At 41.6% G+C, this 21,659-nt stretch overlaps 1 protein-coding gene across 1 annotated transcript in view; it reads right to left on the bottom strand.

Annotated features, from left to right (window-relative positions):
- The window catches only part of tbl3 (transducin beta like 3), a 60,971-nt gene that overhangs the window by 7,221 nt on the left and 32,091 nt on the right, over nucleotides 1-21,659 (bottom strand). Inside the window, exons 17-22 of the mRNA XM_061974341.1 lie at nucleotides 19,456-19,612; nucleotides 15,459-15,517; nucleotides 9,838-9,941; nucleotides 9,425-9,496; nucleotides 7,178-7,336; nucleotides 4,342-4,435 (exon numbers count right to left, since the gene is read on the bottom strand). Of these exons, the coding sequence (XP_061830325.1) occupies nucleotides 4,342-4,435; nucleotides 7,178-7,336; nucleotides 9,425-9,496; nucleotides 9,838-9,941; nucleotides 15,459-15,517; nucleotides 19,456-19,612 (645 nt within the window). The remainder of the gene's footprint in view (nucleotides 1-4,341; nucleotides 4,436-7,177; nucleotides 7,337-9,424; nucleotides 9,497-9,837; nucleotides 9,942-15,458; nucleotides 15,518-19,455; nucleotides 19,613-21,659) is intronic.

Below are 21,659 nucleotides of genomic sequence, written 5' to 3'. Positions count from 1 at the left end.
TTTCTGATGCGGTTGCGGATGAAATAATTGCCTATCCGCGCATCTCTACCGCACGGCCATCTACAAAATGTGCAATTATTAAGAGGACAGTGGCGGCTTTTATTACACCGCGGAGAGGGAAGTCCTGTTTTGGGGTTGTTTGGCATACTTCCTGTCTTATGTTGAGAATCTAATCCTCCTCTCGTTTCAGGCCACTTGCCCTTCCTCCTGTGTCGCTGGTCTGATGTCTCTCCTGATTGTGCCCACCTGTGTCACCCTCCCTCATGTGTGTATAGTGCTCTTGTTGCCTGAGTATATCGTCTGGTCGTCTTCCACAGTCTTGTCCCAAGTTGTTAAGGATTGCCTCGCCTTATCGCTTGATTTCTTTGTACCCTCTGAGGAAGAGTGATTTTGATTTGCTAAAGTTTTTTGGTCAGTTTTTTTTTTTTTTTTTATAGCTAATTTCATAGTGCTTTGCCTTCCTTTTTTCCTCCTCTTGGAGCGCTTTAGTTTGTAGTTTTCTTAGCTCTTTATAGCGTACTTTCTGTTTATAGCTTCTTGTCTCCTCTGCATGAGCGATTTTTAGAGATGTCCGATAATGGCGTTTTTGCCGATATTCCGTTATTGTCCAACTGTTAAATACCGATTCCGATATCAAGCGATACTGATGTATACAGTCGTGGATTTAACACAGTATTATGCCTAAATTTGTTGTGATGCCCCGCTGGATGCATTAAACCAGGGGTGCTCACACTTTTTCTGCAGGCGAGCTACTTTTCAATTGATCAAGTCGTGGGGATCTACCTCATTCATATATATCATTTATATTTACTTATTTATGAAATATATGTTTTTGTTAACAAGTTAAAGGTGTTTAATGATAATGCAAGCATGTTTAACACATATAGTTAATATTGTTAAAACATTAAAGGTGTTTAATGATAATACAAGTATGTTTAATACATATAGTTAATATTGTTAACAAGTTAAAGGTGTTTAATGATAATACAAGCATGTTTAACACATATAGTTAATATTGTTTTAAAGTTAAAGGTGTTAAAAGATAATACAAGCATGTTTAACACATATAGATTCCTTTCTTTCATGAAGACAAGAATATAAGTTGGTGTATTACCTGATTCTGATGCCTTGCATTGATTGGAATCAGACAGTGGTGCTGATAATGTCCGCATTTTCGAATGGAGGAGAAAAAAAGTCCTCCTTTCTGTCTAATACCACATGAAAGTGGTTGGTTTTTGGCATCTTATTTGTCCAGCTTCCGTACTCCTTTTTATACACTTTACAATAAATACATTGTCGGTAAACTCCGTAGCTTGCTAGCTTGTGCACGCCAGCTTTCTGAGACTCTTATTTTGTTAGCGCAACTGTGCAGTCGGTCTTTGGAGTTTTGACGACAGGTACGGCGCCAGAGTCTGTTGAAATAAAGTGTTTCTCGCCTTCCAGTCGGTAATTTTAATGAGCTGGCAGCAGCCAGCGTCATCTCAGAAGACCCTCTGGTGCCGTGAATGTCAATCAAGTGACGAAAGTGACGTCATAGTGAAGATTTATGATCGCTCATTTTTAGGACTATTTTTTTAATGCCTGGCTGGTGATCGACTGACACACCCTCCGAGATCGACCGGTAGCTCGCGATCGACGTAATGAGCACCCCTGCATTAAACAATGTAACAAGGTCTTACAAAATAAATCAACTCAAGTTATGGGAAAAAAGTGCCAACATGGCACTGCCATATTTATTATTGAAGTCAGTGGCCTAGTGGTTAGAGTGTCCGCCCTGAGAAGGGTAGGTTTTGAGTTCAAACCCTGGCCGAGTCATACCAAAGACTATAAAAATGGGACCCATTACCTCCCTGCTTGGCACTCAGCATTAAGGGTTGGAATTGGGGGGTCAAATCACCAAAAATTATTCCCGAGCGTGGCCACCGCTGCTGCTCACTGCTCCCCTCACCTCCCAGGGGGTGATCAAGGGTGATGGGTCAAATGCAGAGACTTATTTTGCCACACCTCGTGTGTGTGTGACAATCATTGGTACTTTAACTTTAACTTAACTTAACAACAAAGTGCATTGTTTTCTTAACATGCCTCAAAACAGCAGCTTGGAATTTGGGACATGCTCTCCCTGAGAGAGCATGAGGAGGTTGAGGTCGGCGGGGTGGGGTTGAGGTGGGGTGGGGTAGTGGGGGGTGTATATTGTAGCGTCCCGGAAGAGTTAGTGCTGCAAGGGGTTCTGGGTATTTGTTCCATTGTGTTTATGTTGTGTTACGGTGCGGATGTTCTCCCGAAATGTGTTTGTCATTCTTGTTTGGTGAGGGTTCACAGTGTGGCGCTTATTTGTAACAGTGTTAAAGTCGTTTATACGGCCACCCTCAGTGTGACCTGTATGGCTGTTGACCAAGTATGCCTTGCATTCACTTGTGTGTGTGTGAAAAGACGTAGATATTATGTGACTGGGCCGACACGCAAAGGCAGTGCCTTTAAGGTTTATTGGCGCACTGTACTTCTCCCTACGTCCGTGTACACAGCGGCGTTCTAAAAAGTCATACCTTTTACTTTTTGAAACCGATACCGATAATTTCCGCATTTATGCTGAGCGCCATGCAAGGCGCTAACCATGTCCCGTCAAGAGCAAGGGTGAAGTGTCTTGCTCAAGCACGTGACCAGGTCGGTAGAAGGTGGGGATCGAACAAGGAACCCTCAGGTTGCTGGCACGGCCACTCTCCCAACTGCGCCACGCCGTTCCCCAATACAAATTACATTTCTATTTTATTAGGGCCCGCATGGCCCATTGCATAAGGACTCCCACAGGGAATCCTTATGCAATGGGACATAAGGACCTATTGAATTTCTAAGGTTTTATTATTATTATACCGGCCGCCTCTTTGAGCTGCAATTTGACCCACTTAACATGCTTCAAAACTCACCATATTTGACGCACACATCAGGACCTGCGAAAATTGCCTTTTGATAAAAAAAAACAAACCCCAAAAATAAAAATTGCGCTCTAGCGCCCCCTAGGGGAAAAAAAAACTAGACTGCCTGTAACTCCCACTAGGAAGGTCGGAGAGACATGAAACAAAAACCTCTATGTAGGTCTGACTTACACCTACCTTTCATAATTGTACATTCTCGGGCTAAAATCAACAGGAAGTTGGCAATTCCCCCTTCAAGACAAAAAAGTACTAAAAACAGACACTTTTGCCTCTTTGAGCTGTAATTTGACCCCCTTAACATGCTTCAAAACTCACCAAACTGAACGCACACATCAGGACTAAAATTGTGATCTAATAAAAAAACCTAACCCCAAATTTAAAAATTGCCCTCTAGCGCAATTTTTTAATAAAACGGAGAAAAAACTGCTCCTCGGAAGAAAAAAATTACACAACTGCCTGTAACTACCACTGGGAAGGTCGGAGAGACATGAAACAAAATCCTCTCCGTAGGTCTCACTTAGACCTACATTTCATAAATTGACAACCCCCAGCTAAAATCTACAGGAAGTTTGCTATTCCCCCTTCAACACAACATTTTTGTAAAAACCGGTCACCTTTCTTCAAACATTATCTCCTCTGAGCGCGTTTGTTGTTTCGGCTTCAAACTAACACAGGAGAGAGATTGAACCCTTCTGATTGAAAGTTGGCGAAAGAGTTTTGATACCTGCTCCGGTTTTGATTTTATGACCCTTTAAATAACCTCTGCGCTGCTGTTTTTTTAAGATGGCTGCTTAAAAGCAGGATGCACCAGCATGCCCACACAATGCAGACAAGGTAGGTACACTAGACAAAAGTATTGGGACACTTATGACTGTCACTGGACAAAAGTATTGGGACACTTAAGCCGAAAACTGGACAAAAGTATTGGGACACTTGGGACTACAACTTGACAAAAGTATTGGGACACTTACGACTAAAAGTAGACAACAGTATTGGGAAACTTAGGACTACCACTGGACAAAAGTATTGGGACACTTACACTGGACAAAAGTATTGGGACACTTGGGATTAAAACTTGACAAAAGTATTGGGACACTTAGGACTAGCACCTGCCAAATACGCGGGCCCGATCAATGCTGCTTGCAGCTTTAATTTAATTTAAGATCATATTTCTTTTTATTTTCCCCAAAAGGAGGCAATATTATGGAATGACTAATCACCCCTATTAAATAGTCCACTAATGTTGGTTTCCTTCTTTTGGTAACAGCACGTAGCATATTAGCCCCATTAGCTCAATGTTCATATAAACCCAACACATTGTGGTCAGGTGGACTGAATTAAAATGACAGAATGTGAAATGGTGTCATATAGTTCTTGTTTGGGTAGCAATGGCTTGAGGACGGTCCCTCACCTGGATGGTGCTCCAGCTACTCTTATCTTCTGCCACATGTAGTTGAGAAACATGGAGGCCTGCAGAAGACGGCCGATCCTCTGCATGTGTCTCTCTGCGAAGAAGACGTGACATACATGCTGTAAATGCCAGTGCTCTGTTGAAATGATGTGTGGTTTAAGTTGTTCCCGTGCCAAGCTCTCATAAAGGACTTAATTACATGTGGCTGTTCCAGCTGTCAGCTGGGAACACGCTCAACGAGAACGGCAACATCCTTCCATGTGGGAGTTTACGCCAAAGACTTTTCACTTTCATATGTTTTGCGGTTCATCTCAGAACTCGGTGAACTAAAGGATAGGTCTTTATTGTCATTGCACAAAAAACGAAACTTTGTTTTCAGCACAAACCCGTTCAAGATTAGACAAACAAACAGTGTACAGGGTTACAGAACAGGAACGCTGATGGGTCGCCATAAAAGATAGGAAAAAGGTAAAACGCTGGGGAAAAAGATGAGTAAAAAATACAATCTAGACTGGGCTCCTAAGGGGGCCTAGTCTGGAGTAGGGATTTCCCGATCCAGGTTTTTGCACTTCCGATCCGATACCGATATTGTTTTTGCATTTCCGATCCGATACCAATACTGACCGATACCGATACTGACCGATACTGCATGTATTAAAGTTTAAAGTTATTTAGCCTACTTAGTTGTCAGAATCATGTTGACAAGGGTTTTAGTACTATTGATAACAACTAGCCAGCTGAATTAGGGGAGTTTGAATAATACACAATGGTTGGTAACAAGAAACTGACCTGTTTATTCAAGGATAAACACAAAATAGACAAAATTATACATGACAAACAGAAATGGCATCATTGAACTAGGGCTGGGCGATATGGCCTTTTTTTAATATTGCGATATTTTAAGGCCATATTGCGATACACGATATATATCTCGATATTTTGCCTTAGCCTTGAATGAACACTTGATGCATATAATCACAGCAGTATGATGATTCTATGTGTTTTGATTGATTGATTGAGACTTTTATTAGTAGGTTGCACAGTGAAGTACATATTCCGTACAATTGACCACTAAATGGTAACACCCCAATAAGTTTTTCAACTTGTTTAAGTCGGGGTCCACTTAAATTGATTCATGATACAGATATATACTATCAGATATATACTATCATCATAATACAGTCATCACACAAGATAATCACATTGAATTATTTACATTATTTAAGTGTCAAAAAGACAGCCAAAAGAGTTTGATATGAGAATAAATCTAAAGTTAAAATATAGGGTAGAAATGCACCCATTTGCAGGAAATGTAGTCTTGATTTTCAAAATGTTCTTTCAAGGCTTGCATGTCTACATTAAAACATTCTTCTTCATACTGCATTAATATATGCTACTTTTAAACTTTCATGCAGAGAAGGAAATCACAACAAAAAAAAAATCACAAATTTTTTCATACGGTGTTGATGTGGAAATTTTTGCCTCGGCATTTTGATGGTGTGGGCGTGTGGCACCGAATGGAGAGAAGCGTCTCGAAACGGAACGGAAATTACGGAGCAGCAGAAAAGTGGAATGTATTATTTAAATCGGTGCGTTGGAAAACACGGACCGGAGTTTTTTTTTAAACTGGATCTGGTTCGGCATTTTCCCATGACTTGCCGATACGCAATTTTTGGCAAATATCGGCAGCCGATCCGATCCAAATATCAGATCGGGACATCCCTAGTCTGGAGTGGGAAAAAAACCTTCATGCCATGCACACATAAACATGTTACATTTAATCACGACAACTCGCAACAGAAAGGGGGGGGGTTAGATTCCTGGAGGTCGACTGCTGCTATGAAGCGTTGCCAGCCGTCCATCACTCCAAAGGGGAATCAAGCGGTGGTGAAGGCGTGGGGTGGGGGAGGGGGGTGTATATGCCCATTATCTTGGGTGTGTTGATGTAGTGTCCATAGGCCCGGGGCCGTTCTGCATGCAAGCAAAAGTTCGACTCCAGGTGTCATTGAGGAGGGAGGGAGGTCATAAGCGTCCATCATTGAGGAGTCCTCGGGGGATGTTTTCAGAACAGCCTGCTCCTGTTGTTGCAGCGTCAAGGCCATTCGAGGGAGTCAAATCGTAGTTTAGGATTTTTGTTTTTCCGCGAGCAGACATTACAATGGCTTGTCTGTTCTATTTGTCCATGCTGGCTCTCATATCCAATTTTTCCATTTCAACCAGCTTTTCTATGATGCGATCCATCTTGCGATTCAGTTCAGAAATCGCCCCAGTCTGTGATCCCACAGCCAGGCCCAAAGCTTCCACTGCGACGAACAGCCTTTGGGCTCCTTGAGTGGCTGCAATCGTCTTACGTATTTGACGATACACCAGAGCAAGGCCCAGCCCAATCAGCAGGTGCCGCGCGATCACGGTTCCAAATATGTAGATGTCTTCCCCGTCCTCGATGGAAAGGACTGAGAGGCACATGATTCTCCATTTATCCCAGGAATCTCTCACGTACCCGCAGCAATAGTTCCATCAGGGCAGCCATGCTCCCCAGAACCTGTTTTCCTCGTCGAAAAGATTTTGTCCAGCTGATCCATTTCCATGTCTGATGTTTAGATTTGGAGTACAGCGCAAAGAAAGAGGCTTCAAAAAAGTGTAGACAAGACAAAACAAAGAGCAAGCAGGGAGAAGAAGGGAGTGGAGAAAATGCGACCGCCCTCACCACAGGCAAGACAGAAAGACCTTAATGTAAACAGACTAACAGCAACAAAAACAAAAGAAAACCTATCCAGATGAACATAAAAGTCTTGCTAATTGACGATCGAAACAATTTTATGAGCAGTTGTCTGACCTGTGTAGGGTATGAGGGCCTCCAGGTGAGTGCGGGCGCCCTGGTACTGGAGCATCTCTTCAGGTGGAAGGTGCGTAAGTAGCACCCTGAGGACCGCCTGGGCATCCAGGCAGTTCTTGGCATTGGTGTTCCACACCGAACAGTAGCGCAGCAGCGACTCTAAATAGGGATGATGACATGGTATCTCAGAATTGCTACGATATGCTGTGATGTGTTAACCAGGCCTAAATATTAGTAGAAGCATTTAAGTCCCATCTTAAAACTAATTTGTATACTCTAGCCTTTAAATAGACACCCCTTTTAGACCAGTTGATCTGCCGTTTCTTTTCTGCTCTGCCCCCCTCTCCTTCGTGGAGAGGGGGGGCTCAGATTCGGTGACCACAAATAGCTGTCCAAAGTCGGGACTCAGGGTGGACAACTAATCTGTGCATCAGTTGGGGACGTCTCTGCACTGCTGACCTGTCTCTACTCAAGATGATCCCCTGCTGGCCCCACTATGGACTGGACTCTCACACTATTATGTTAGATCCACTATGGACTGGACTCTCTCACTATTATGTTAGATCCATTATGGACTGGACTCTCACACTATTATGTTAGATCCGCTATAAACTGGACTCTCACAATATTATGTTAGATCCACTATGGACTGGACCCTCACACTATTATGTTAGAGCCACTATGGACTGGACTCTCACACTATTATGTTAGATCCACTATGGACTGGACTCTCACACTATTATGTTAGATCCACTATGGACTGGACTCTCACACTATTATGTTAGATCCACTATGGACTGGACTCTCACTATTATGTTAGATCCACTATGGACTGGACTCTCACACTATTATGTTAGATCCACTATGGACTGGACTCTCACACTATTATGTTAGATCCATTATGGACTGGACTCTCACACTATTATGTTAGATCCACTATGGACTGGACTCTAACACTATTATGCTAGATCCACTATGGACTGGACTCTCACACTATTATGCTAGATCCACTATGGACTGGACTCTCACACTATTATGCTAGATCCACTAAGGACTGGACTCTCAATATTATGTTAGATCCACTATGGACTGGACTCTCACACTATTATGCTAGATCCACTATGGACTGGACTCTCACACTATTATGTTAGATCCACTATGGACTGGACTCTCACTATTATGTTAGATCCACTATGGACTGGACTCTCACACTATTATGCTAGATCCACTATGGACTGGACTCTCACACTATTATGCTAGATCCACTATGGACTGGACTCTCACACTATTATGTTAGATCTACTATGGACTGGACTCTCACACTATTATGTTAGATCCAGTATGGACTGGACTCTCACAATATTATGTTAGATCCACTATGGACTGGACTCTCACAATATTATGTTAGATCCACTATGGACTGGACTCTCACTATTATGTTAGATCCACTATGGACTGGACTCTCACACTATTATGTTAGATCCACTATGGACTGGACTCTCACTATTATGTTAGATCCACTATGGACTGGACTCTCACACTATTATGTTAGATCCACTATGGACTGGACTCTCACACTATTATGTTAGATCCACTATGGACTGGACTCTCACACTATTATGCTAGATCCACTATGGACTGGACATAGTGGATAAATGTCCTTTGTTTTTCATCTGTGACATTCAGTTTATACCCGGAATTGGAGACAAACATATTACAACAGAAGACAGACTCAGCAGCAACTTTTTTAACCCTTCGTCGTGTGGATTAAAAATCATTTTCCATCTAAACGGGAAGATATGAACATCCCATCAGTCATTATCAAAGAGCAGATATTGTACAGTAAGCGATCGTTTTCTTATGTTTGTGGTTTGTATTTCTTGCTTAGCACTTAGCAATACTGCTACATGATGCTAGTGTTTCACTAAAGCTGGATTAAAACCACTTCTAAAACTTGTAGCTCACTCTCCTTATATTCAGGATAAAAAATATAAGATTCTGGACCATCATTTGTCCCAAAGTAATTGTTATTGGCTCCCACAAAGACTGCATGATTGGCATTGTTGTTGGTGGTAAAGGGGGTCAAGGTATTGTGTTTGGTTTATAAAAAATGTGTGTTTTTCATTTTCTAAGTACCGGTTCAGGCCCTGTCACTGTTTTTCCAAGTACCGATTTGGTACCAATATTGGTTAAAATGTAAACCACATCTATACCTAATCTTGACTAGATGTTTACTACTTTACATACCTTTCTGATCGGGTCTAAGTTTCATCACAGTCTTCTCCAGAAGCTCATGCCAATCTTCGACTTGACGGATTGCTATGAGAAACAATTGAGAAATGGGTTAATGAGGTCATACTGTACATAGGACAACATAGACAACATAGAGTACATTTGTATCCAATAACCTGTTCAACCAGTGTGTTCGTAATAATGGGAATGTAGATCAGGAATGATGCAACACAAAAACACTCTACAAATCTCTCCTTTTAAGTCAGATTTGAGAGAAAAACAAACAAAAACACTAAGTCAATCAAAGTGAAAATTTGCCATAAGTTATAAATAAAATTGTGCTTCCATTGCAGGGAAGTTATGTAATTAGCACAATGTCAGTGTTTATAAAAGAGACGCCGAGTGTCTTTTAATAAAAGTTGAAGTACCTTTAATTACAGAGAGCACTGTGTGCGGCTGGTCCAATGAGATGGCGAGGCCCAGAGCTTTCAGGTATTTCTTTTCATGGAGCAGGTTGGACAACTCCTGCTGCCTTTACAAAAAAAAAAAACAGAGGACGGATAGAATGACAACTAAGACGTTTTCCATTACCTATACCAAAAACAGACGCCAACTTAAAGCTTGGCCAGAAAAGTCCCATTGCTTTGTTTCATCAAAATGTCACCACACCTCTTTGTATGAAGACATAAATCAGGATCACATGCATGAGAAAATGTCTTCAAGTGTCAGACAAAGGTGAATTTGAGCAGAAGTATCGTATGGCTTATTGGAAACGCTCAAAGACGAGCCTGACCTGCATCTGTAATGCCCTCCCGGTAACAGTTAGAGATGCTACCTCAGTAGAAGCATTTAAGCCCCATCTTAAAACTCATTTGTATACTCTAGCCTTTAAATAGACCCCCCTTTTAGACCAGTTGATCTGCCGTTTCTTTTCTGCTCTGCCCCCCTTCCCTTCGTGAGAGGGGGGGGCACAGATTCGATGACCACAGATGAAGCGCTAGCTGTCCAAAGTCGGGACCCAGGGTGGACCACTCATCTGTGCATCAGTTTGGGACGTCTCTGCACTGCTGACCAGTCTCCACTCAAGATGATCTCCTGCTGGTCCACTATGGACTGGACTCTCACACTATTATGTTAGATCCACTATGGACTGGACTCTCACACTATTATGTTAGATCCACTATGGACTAGACTCTCACAATATTAGATCCACTATGGACTGGACTCTCACACTATTATGTTAGATCCACTATGGACTAGACTCTCACAATATTAGATCCACTATGGACTGGACTCTCACACTATTATGTTAGATCCACTATGGACTGGACTCTCACACTATTATGTTAGATCCACTATGGACTGGACTCTCACAATATTATGTTGATCCACTATGGACTGGACTCTCACACTATTATGTTAGATCCACTATGGACTAGACTCTCACAATATTAGATCCAGTATGGACTGGACTCTCACAATATTATGTTAGATCCACTATGGACTGGACTCTCACACTATTATGTTAGATCCACTATGGACTGGACTCTCACAATATTATGTTGATCCACTATGGACTGGACTCTCACACTATTATGTTAGATCCACTATGGACTGGACTCTCACACTATTATGTTAGATCCACTATGGACTGGACTCTCACAATACTAAGTTAGATCCACTATGGACTGGACTCTCACACTATTATGTTAGATCCACTATGGACTGGACTGTCACACTATTATGTTAGATCCACTATGGATTGGACTCTCACACTATTATGTTAGATCTACTATGGACTAGACTCTCACAATATTATGTTAGATCCACTATGGACTGGACTCTCACAATATTATGTTAGATCTACTATGGACTAGACTCTCACAATATTATGTTAGATCCACTATGGACTGGACTCTCACAATATTATGTTAGATCCACTATGGACTGGACTCTCACACTATTATGTTAGATCCACTGTGGACTGGACTCTCACACTATTATGTTAGATCTACTATGGACTAGACTCTCACAATATTATGTTTGATCCACTATGGACTGGACTCTCACAATATTATGTTAGATCCACTATGGACTGGACTCTCACATTATTATGTTAGATCTACTATGGACTGGACTCTCACAATATTATGCTAGATCCACTCGACGTCCATTGCACTGGTCGCCCGGGGGGTCCCCACATCTGCGGTCCCCTCCAAAATTTCTCATTGTCATCCCATTGGGTTTCAGTTTTTTCTTGCCCTGATGTGGGATCTGAGCAGAGGATGTCGTTGTGGCTTGTGCAGCCCTTTGAGACACTCGTGATTTAGGGCTATATAAGTCAACTTTGATTAACTTTCATTGATTTGCCAAAGACGCTGTACTCAATCAATTGATGCGACTAAAAAAGTGTTTTCCACTATGTTTAAACACTTTTTACTTTACTGCTGGTTAACTTGAAGAAGAAACAATCAACTCAACATAAAAAAAGACCGGCTGTTTCATCAGTGCACCACGTAGTGGATAAATCAGGAAAAAGGCGTTAACTGAATTTCAATAGGAAACTTTCTTACATGAGGTCATTTTCTAATTGGCATACATGGCCATAAAACAGGTGCATGTAATTAAACATTAGACTGTGTAATTATTAGAAATTACTGACGGAGGTTATGTAATTGTTTTTTTTTTTGATAGTTTGCAACGCAACTCAAAAAGTTATAAGCAGATTTTGATTAAACATTCAGAAAATGGGACAAGGAACATTACATTTTTCATATGTGCTTGCCTCCCACCAAACAAACACCATTTTAACATGGAACATGCCATTTTTTTTAAAAGAAAAACTAAGTTATAGATAAGAAATATTGATTGAAAAACGATACAATAGCATGTACTACAAACTACAAACACTTTTTTTTTGTTTTTATTAATGTAATAATATTGTTCAGCATTTCTTTGGAAAGCGGACTTCTGCAGGTGTCTCCCAGGGGATGTTTCTCCATTGTGTAATAATAGCAATTGTTATTGGTGTCTATGAGGAACGGACCAGTGGTCAGAGTTGACAGCAAACGCTATGCAATGGCAATACGTATGTCTAGGTTAGGGCTGGGCGATATGTCGAACGTTTATCTACAGTATATGACTATATCGTGATATTCGAGTATATGTTCTCACGTAGTTGCTTTTAGCTGCAGGCATTACACTGCAGGCTTTTATCACTCTTTCTAGTCTCTGCTTCTCACAGAGACATAAAACAAGCGCACCTTCTTACATACGTCACATACGTATACGCCCTCGCGGAGCAGAGAGGTAGCGGCATGGGTAACGTTAGCTGTGGTGCGAGTGGTAATACGAGAGGAAGAAGGTGCGAATCTGGTAACAAATGAAGGAAGAATTCATTCCCAAGAAAAACAGCAGGGGGTCCATCGTCTGGCGGTGGTTTGGCTTCAAGCGGGAAGATGTTGAATAGACAACCGTAATTTGTCAAGTGTGGGGCAAAAGCGTTGCTACAAAAAGTAGCATTACTGCTAATTTGTAGCATCATTTGAAAAGTCACCCGCTAGAGAATGAAGAGTGCTTGAAACTCCGCATGTCAACATCTCCGTTCTGTGCCACACCAACAAAATGCAGAGGCAACCATTTCCAGATCAACACCGTATGAAAAAAAATAGGCAACAACAGAAGGAGATAACGTCCGTAGGAACCTACCACATAGCGAAGGACGTACACTATTTGATTTCCTATTATGCAGCTCATTTTTATTTGACAGTTATTGAAATATCTTGTGTGACATCATGCACAAAAGTGCACTTTATTTGTTTTCAACTATTGTAGTGGCGTTCTGTACAAAAAGTGCACTTTAATTTACATCTTAGTGACATCATGCACAAAAGTGCACTCATAGCTTGTTTAAAATGCCTCTGACAATCTTGCACTTTCTGGGTTTCTGTTTGTGCCACTGCTTAATAACTGTTTAATAAATACACTTTTGGTCAACTGATTTAGTTGTGATTTCCCTCTCTGCATGAAAGTTTTACATGAGCATATATTAATGCAGTATGAAGAAGAATGTTTTAATGTAGACACAGAGAATCATCATACTGCTGTGATTATATGCATCAAGTGTTCATTCAAGGCTAAGGCAAAATATCGAGATATATATCGTGTATCGTGACATGGCCTCAAAATATCGCGATATTAAAAAAAGGCCATATCGCCCAGTCCTAGTCTAGGTACCATGGATAATGCTTGATCGTCCAGTTTGTACAGTCAGGAGCAAAACAAACAGAAACAATTAGGGCACACACATCGGCAGCTTCTCTATATTTTTATGGATAAATGTCCTTTGTTTGAACGTTTTTGACTGCATGGCGTGGAAACTAGCTCCTGCATCGTATGACACAGACGGACAGAGCTGCGCGGGTTCGGCTAAACCAGGGGTCGGCAACCTTTACCAGTCAAAGAGCCATTTTGACCAGTTTCACAAATTATAGAAAACAATGGGAGCCGCAAAAAACATTTGAAATTTTAAATGAATCAACACTGTATACAAAGTTTTTTCTTTGTGCTATGTATAAACCAGGGGTCTTAGATATGCTGCCCACACCTTTATTTGGACTTTGACAGCTGGTGCGGCACGCGGGTTTAAATGGATGGCGCTTGTCAGCGTCATATGCGTGCCGTGATGGTACAGCATATAGCACCCACCACAACCAGCGTGTCTGATCAGCCACACGTTGTATGGGGCTTCCGCTGGCTCACGTAGATAACAGCAAGGCATACTTGCTCAACAACCACACAGGTTACACTGACGGTGGCGGTATAAAAAAAACTTTAACACTCTTACTAATAATGCGCCACACTGTGAACCCACACCAAACAAGAATGACAAACACATTTTGGGAGAACATCTGCACCGTAACACAACATAAACACAACAGGACAAATACCCAGAATCCCATGCAGCCCTAACTCTTCCGGGATACATTATACACCCCCGCTACCAAACCCTGCCCACCTCAACCGACGCACAGAGAGAGAGGGGGTGGGGGGTTGATGTGTGAGGGAGCAGGGTAGGGGTGGAGGCGGGGTTTGGTGGTAGCAGGGGTGTATAATGTAGCCCGGAAGGGTCAGGGCTGCATGGGATTCTGGGTATTTGTTATGTTGTGTTTATGTTGCGTTAAGGTGCAGATGTTCTCCCGAAATGTGTTTGTCATTCTTGTTTGGTTTTGGTTCAAAGTGTGGCGCATTATTAGTAAGAGTGCTAAGGTTGTTTTATATGGTCACCGTCAGTGTAACCTGTGTGGTTGTTGACCAAGTATGCCTTGCTGTCACGTATTTGTTTAAGAAGAAGATGTATATCGTATAACAAATTTTGGGCTGGAACGCTGTTAATACAGGTTGTAGAGGTCGCCAAATGTTGTACCATCATGGCACGCCCTTATTATAGCTGTAAGGGTGAAGATCGGTGAATATTCATCCCGGGAGTTTTCTGCGAGAGGCACTGAAATCCGGAGGTCTCACGGGAAAATTGGGGAGTTCAGCAAGTAAACTGCTGAGCCGCATCAGAGTGATCAAAGAGCCGCATGCGGCTCCGGAGCCGCGGGTTGCCAACCCCTGGGCTAAACGTTCCGAAACGTTTTTAATGGTTTGTTTCTCTGATTTGGTGGGTGACGTGAATTTGGTTTGATTTTTTAATCATGATTTAAAGATAAACTATTAATATTTATTTTAACAGAAAAAATATCTTCATAAAAAGGTGTCTGTCTATTCAGACTCTTACATTCTAATCAGTAGTTGTTTTATTAAATAGTGCTGAACTTGTTTTTTACACTCTTCTGAAAGTTAAGAATAGTAAAATGTTACTTAAAACAATGCCTGATCAGTTGAAAAAAAAGTGTTTGAAAAGCTTTCACCCTAAAATGAATTCCTTCACTTCACATTATTTCCTGTTGGTTGAAAATGAAAACAACTTCAACAAACGTTACAAAAGAGATGGTTCAACTTTAGAAGTTGCACTCTATTAAATACACAAAAAAAATACCCTTACTTCATGATCTGATCTTCCTGTTTGGCCTGCTCCTCTGCCAGCTCTGCTTCTGTCACATCCTGGTGGTAGACAGAAGCTATTAGACAAACATATTATGTCAAACAAGTTTACTAAGTGTAAAAATTGAGCTGCATTTTTAAATTAAAGAAACTGCTGTTCGAAATGTGTCCACTGAATGTCGCAATAGGCAAGACAAATAGTTTATACAAGCAAGTATACCAAGCAAGAAGTACATGGTAAAGTGGGGCTGCGACTCCTAGCCCTCGACCCAACGTAAAACAAACAGGAGTAAAATAAACAATTGGTAACCCCACTTAAAATGCTGCATTAGATCGATATAGTTCTGTGAAAATGTACGTGTTTGTGCAAATTTAGAAAGTGAACAGTGTGCAATTTACTGCAATAGTCTCAGTCTAAGTTTTTATTTTTGGTTTGTTAAAATTGTTCACAGGTAGCACAGTTTTAATTTTTCTATCAATACACAGTGATGCCTAGAAGGCAGGGAGTAACTCAACCCTCTTGAATAGCTTCTACCTCAGTTTGTGTGGTTTGTTGAGTTAGCACAGGATTATTATGTGGAAATGACAAATGAGGTAGTTGATACATTAAAGAGTTTTTTGTTCAAACCTCAATGGGCTGTGACTTAAATGTTAATTGCTTTGTAGATACATTGAGATGAAGTCTAAGTTCATTGTGTTCTTCATGGTATTTTTGAAACGGCACCGATTTTTTCCCTCAGAATTTTCAGCTCGGCAGGGTAGCGGGGGGTGTATATTGTAGCGTCCCGGAAGAGTTAGTGCTGGAAGGGGTTCTGGGTATTTGTTCTGTTGTGTTTATGTTGTGTTACGGTGCGGATGTTCTCCCGAAATGTGTTTGTCATTCTTGTTTGGTGTGGGTTCACAGTGTGGCGCATATTTGTAACAGTGTTCAAGTTGTTTATACGGCCAACCTCAGTGTGACCTGTATGGCTGTTGACCAAGTATGCTTTGCATCCACTTGTGTGTGTGAAAAGCCGTAGATAATTATGTGACTGGGCCGGCACGCAAAGGCAGTGCCTTTAAGGTTTATTGGCGCTCTGTACTTGATGTTAAACCAAACGCGTGGCTACGTTTACGCCGAGGGGAAATCTCCGGAGCAAAGTCCGTGTAGTTAGTCAGCCATGATTATCAAGCCAAACGACGCTAGTGCACATGCGCCTGACTTTGTGTTGCCAAAAATGCATTAATAAATGACGGGTTTTCGGTAATTAAAAAATTAGACGGTATTACTAACCGTTGGGAATTTTATCGCAAATGATCATTATACCGTTTACCGTTACATCCCTAGTCCATTAACAAGTAAAAAGTCAAGGGCGGTCACGGGATGTTCTTGCCGTCGATGTTGATCAATTCTTTAGGGCATTATGGCAAGTGAAGAGGGCGGTCCTGGCTTTTGCCGCGGTTAAATTTGAGCCCTGGTTTCGCCGACGGACCAAGTGGCTCAGGCGGAAAATTGACAACGGTGTAATGAAGTTGGAAAAGTAAATGAAGTGTGACAACTTTTTGGTCATAAATAACTTTTTCAATAATACTAATATACTCTGTTCATTACATCGTTTTCAACCCTCGGCAAAACATGGTCCGCTGTCACTTCCCTTCTGTCCGTCACTTCCTTTGTGGCATTTGTATTTGTTGTATCCTTTGCAATCGTGCTGTAGCCAAAAATGGTTGTGTTGTGGCTTTATGTTATTTGCTTGTGGTATCTGCATTTGTTGAGACCTTTCTACGCCATCGTAGGCATGTTTTGATGACTGATGGCGCGTGGCGATGACGTCACAGACGGGCAAACAGACTCGAGTAACGTTTACCACCATTATTAAAAGTGCTAAACTAACTGCCGTTCTCAAATCCAATGATGTCTTTATTTAGTATTGATAACTAAATAGTATCGATTGTCTTTTAAAACGCTATTAGAGCTACAGTCAAGAAAATAAGTATTTGAACACCCTGCTATTTTGCAAGTTCTCCCACTTAGAAATCATGGAGGGGTCTGAAATTTTCATGGTAGGTGCATGTCCATTACTGTATGAGAGATAACCTAAAAAGAAAAATCCAGAAATCTCAATCTATGATTTTTTTAACAATTTATTTGTGTGATACAGCTGAAAATAAGTATTTGAACACCAACATTAATATTTGGTAGAGTAGCCTTTGTTTGCAATTACAGAGTTCAAACGTTTCCTGTAGTTCTTCACCAGGTTTGCACAGACTACAGGAGGGATTTTGGCCCACTCCTCCACACAGATCTTCTCTAGATCAGTCAGGTTTCTGGGCTGGCACTGAGTAACACAGACTTTCAGCTCCCTCCAAAGATTTTCAATTGGATTTAGGTCTGGAGACTGGCTAGGCCACTCCAGAACCTTGATATGGTTCTTACAAAGCCACTTCTTGGTTTTCCTGGCTGTGTGCTTTGGGTCATTGTCATGTTGGAAGATCCAGCCATGACTCATCTTCAATGATCTGACTGAGGGAAGGAGGTTTTTGGCCAAAATCTCACAATACATGGCTGCAGTCATCCTCTCCTTAATACAGTACAGTCGTCCTGTCCCATGAGCAGAAAAACACCCCCAAAGCATGATGCTACCACCCCCATGCTTCACAGTAGGGATGGTGTTCTTAGGATGCTATGCATCATTCTTCTTCCTCCAAACACGCACAGTGGAATTATGACCAAAAAGGTCAATTTTGGTCTCATCTGTCCACAAAACTTTCTCCCATGACTCCTCTGGATCATCCAAATGGTCATTGGCAAACTTAAGACGGGCCTTAACATGTGCTGGTTTAAGCAGGGGAACCTTCCGTGCCATGCATGATTTCAAAGCATGACGTCTTAGTGTATTACCAACAGTGACCATGGAAACAGTGGTCCCAGCTCTTTTCAGGTCATTGACCAAGTCCTGCCGTGTAGTCCTGGGCTGATTCCTCACCTTTATTAGCATCATTGAGACCCCACGAGGCGATATCTTGCATGGGGCTCCACTCCCATTGAGATTGACCGTCATGTTTAGCTTCTTCCATTTTCTAATGATTGCTCCAACAGTGGACCTTTTTTCACCAAGCTGCTTGGCAATTTCTCCGTAGCCCTTTCCATCCTTGTGGAGTTGTACAATTTTGTCTCTGGTGTCTTTGGACAGCTCTTTGCTCTTTGCTATGCTGAATGTTTGGGTCTTACTGATTGTATGGGGTGGACAGGTGTATTTATGCAGCTAACGACCTCACACAGGTGCATCTGATTCAGGATAATACAGTGGAGTGGAGGAGGACTTTTAAAGGCGGACTAACAGGTCTTTGAGGGTCAGAATTCTAGCTGATAGACAGGTGTTCATATACTTATTTTCAGCTGTATCACACGAATAAATTGTTAAAAAATCATAGATTGTGATTTCTGGATTTTTCTTTTTAGGTTCCCTCTCATACAGTGGACATGCACCTACCGTGAAAATTTCAGACCCCTCCATGATTTCTAAGTGGGAGAACTTGCAAAATAGCAGGGTGTTCAAATACTTATTTTCTTGACTGTATATATATCTTCTGGTAGACCAACTTGCCTAGCACAGATCAATGTAGTTGAATCTTAGGAATATAAATCAATGTACCGGTAGTGGATCATTCGTTATACCCCTAGTTCACAGCTTTCATTTATTTCTGCTATGGAATAAAACTGCCGAGAGCGATGCACAGAGTGAAGCCTCTTGCACCCTAATTGGAAGTGACAAACCAAGAAAACAAACACACACAGATATGGCAATTTATCGGTTTTTGACTTAATGTTCATGTATCGTTCGATTAATTTATTTATTATTGTGGTGGCCTACTTATCTTCTATCATTGCCTATTGTGCTGAACCTGTCAAACATAATTTGGTCCAATGTGCAATGCTACTACTTAATGATAGTAGCATTGTGTTGTGTCATGGATATGATGGCAATGGTACAAGACCTCCAACTCCATTTACTCACCATCCACACAATGATGTTGGAGTCTGCTGACCCGGTCACCATTTTGTCGTCTTTGCGGCTGCCGTGGAGACCCCACACTTTGTCCTGGTGGGCGTCCAGGGTCTTTACACATTCATTGGTCTTGATGGTCCATAGTTTTACCAAACCGTCTGACCCACTATGGAGGAAGCATGGTTGAGGGGATTGGTTCTGTATTATAGCTTAATCCATATATAGTATCAGTACACTCTTCACATTTCAGCAAGCATTTTATTATAGTACAGTATATATTGTCGGAGGAAGATATTTACATATATCCGAATTTAAGTTGTACTTCTTTTATTTCATAGTCATATTTGAAAACAGCTCGTGTTTTCCATTTCTTCTCTTGCTGCTTTGTCTGCAAGTAAACTGTGTGTGTTAACCTTGAGGCTTTGGAATGTGTTTAGACTAGCATGTATTTTGACTACAGAGAGGGGAGAAAAGAGAGGGTTTTGGGATCGGGAAGGAGAGACCATTTTGGCGGGGCGATAGAATGTTCTATGCTGGACTGGTCTGAAAGTATATCTGCAAAGCTTTGAAAATATACAACAAAATACCTATTCTGTCTCTGGTGGTTTTTCAACTCAGCTTTAAGTGTCGTAAAAAGCTTGGGAGCGACTTGTGACTTGAATTCCCTGGGAGGAACAACTGGTCCAAAACGCAACAATATCAAGGTACAATACAATAATGGTGTGATGAGCCATTTTCAGTGTGTAGTAGAGATGCGCGGATAGGCAATTATTTCATCCGCAACCGCATCACAAAAGTCGTCAACCATCCGCCATCCACCCGAACTAACATTTAATCAAAACCGCACCCGCCCGCCATCCGCCACCCGCCCGTTGTTATATATCTAATATAGACGATGCAAGGCATTAGTGAGGTTATAAAGCTTTTGCCTGTTAAAGTAAGGAGACTGATCCAATGCAGCAGAGACATTCAATGCGTGCCACGCTGTCACGGCCCAGACGCACACCAGTGCGCAATCATCTGGGAGCCGCGCTGAGCGAACCTCCAAGCGCGCTCGCGCCACTCAAACTGCTGCAGGCAGCTGCGTTCTATCTTGTTTTAACATCCTGTGGCACTCTTCTGGGATCACGGCGGACGAAACTGCTCATGCTCAGGGTGTTTGTGGAGGTTCGGGGTTTTGCACAAATGTGATGCACCATGTTAGATGTCCCGGTTTTGTGACTGTCGTAGACATAAACAGCGTCGCAGCTCTTGCAAATCACGTAGCCAGCATTACTATCATCCTGATTTACAACCTCATAAAAACGAGTCCACGCTGAACTTTTCTGGCCTTTTTTTCCCCTGGTCTTTCGTATTCCCTTTTTTAGTTTGTCGCGTACCACGTTTGCTGCCGGCGTTGCCATCTCTTTTTTTTTTCTTCTTCTGTTGTAGCATGCTGCAGGTGCCTGCTCGTTTTTCGTATGTGGGTAACAACATTTAACTATGTATATATATTTCCGAATTGGTTTAACTGCCACCCGCCTGAATCTATTTAAAATCGAATTTTTTTTTATTTCAACCGCCCGACCCGACCCGCGGATAAAATCTAATTTTTTTTTATTTCAACCGCCCGACCCGCGGATAATCCGCGGACTCCGCGGTTGTGTCCGCAAACCGCGCATCTCTAGTGTGTAGTAAATCTACACTTCCATACCAACTGTACACTGACTAGGGCTGGGCGATATATCAAGTTTGTAAGATATATTTTTTAAACAACATATGAATTAAGAAAATATCGTAATATCGATATCATTTATTTTCACGTTAAAGTGACCAAACACCGATTATTTGTTGTGTTCCTTGATTCTCCCTCGCTCCCCACTCCCTCTCAACACTCCACTAGCTACTAAACCCCTCCTCTTCCTCCTTCCAAGACGTGCTTGCACGTATAGGAACATGCTTGATTGGTTGGTTGTTTACTATGATGAGTCACGATTAGGGATGTCCGATAATGGCTTTTTTGCCGATATCCGATATTCCGATATTGTCCAACTCTTAATTACCAATTCCGATATCAACTGATACCGATATATACAGTCGTGGAATTAATACATTAATATGCCTAATTTTGTGCTGGATGCATTAATCAACGTAACAAGGTTTTCCAAAATAAATCAACTCAAGTTATGGAAAAAAATGCCAACATGGCACTGCCATATTTATTATTGAAGTCA

The sequence above is a fragment of the Nerophis lumbriciformis genome, linkage group LG22 (genome assembly GCF_033978685.3).
Source record: "Nerophis lumbriciformis linkage group LG22, RoL_Nlum_v2.1, whole genome shotgun sequence".
Classification (NCBI taxonomy): Eukaryota; Metazoa; Chordata; class Actinopteri; order Syngnathiformes; family Syngnathidae; genus Nerophis; species Nerophis lumbriciformis.
The sequence above is the reverse complement of the archived record's forward strand: the minus strand, read 5'-3'. Positions and strand labels throughout refer to the sequence as shown.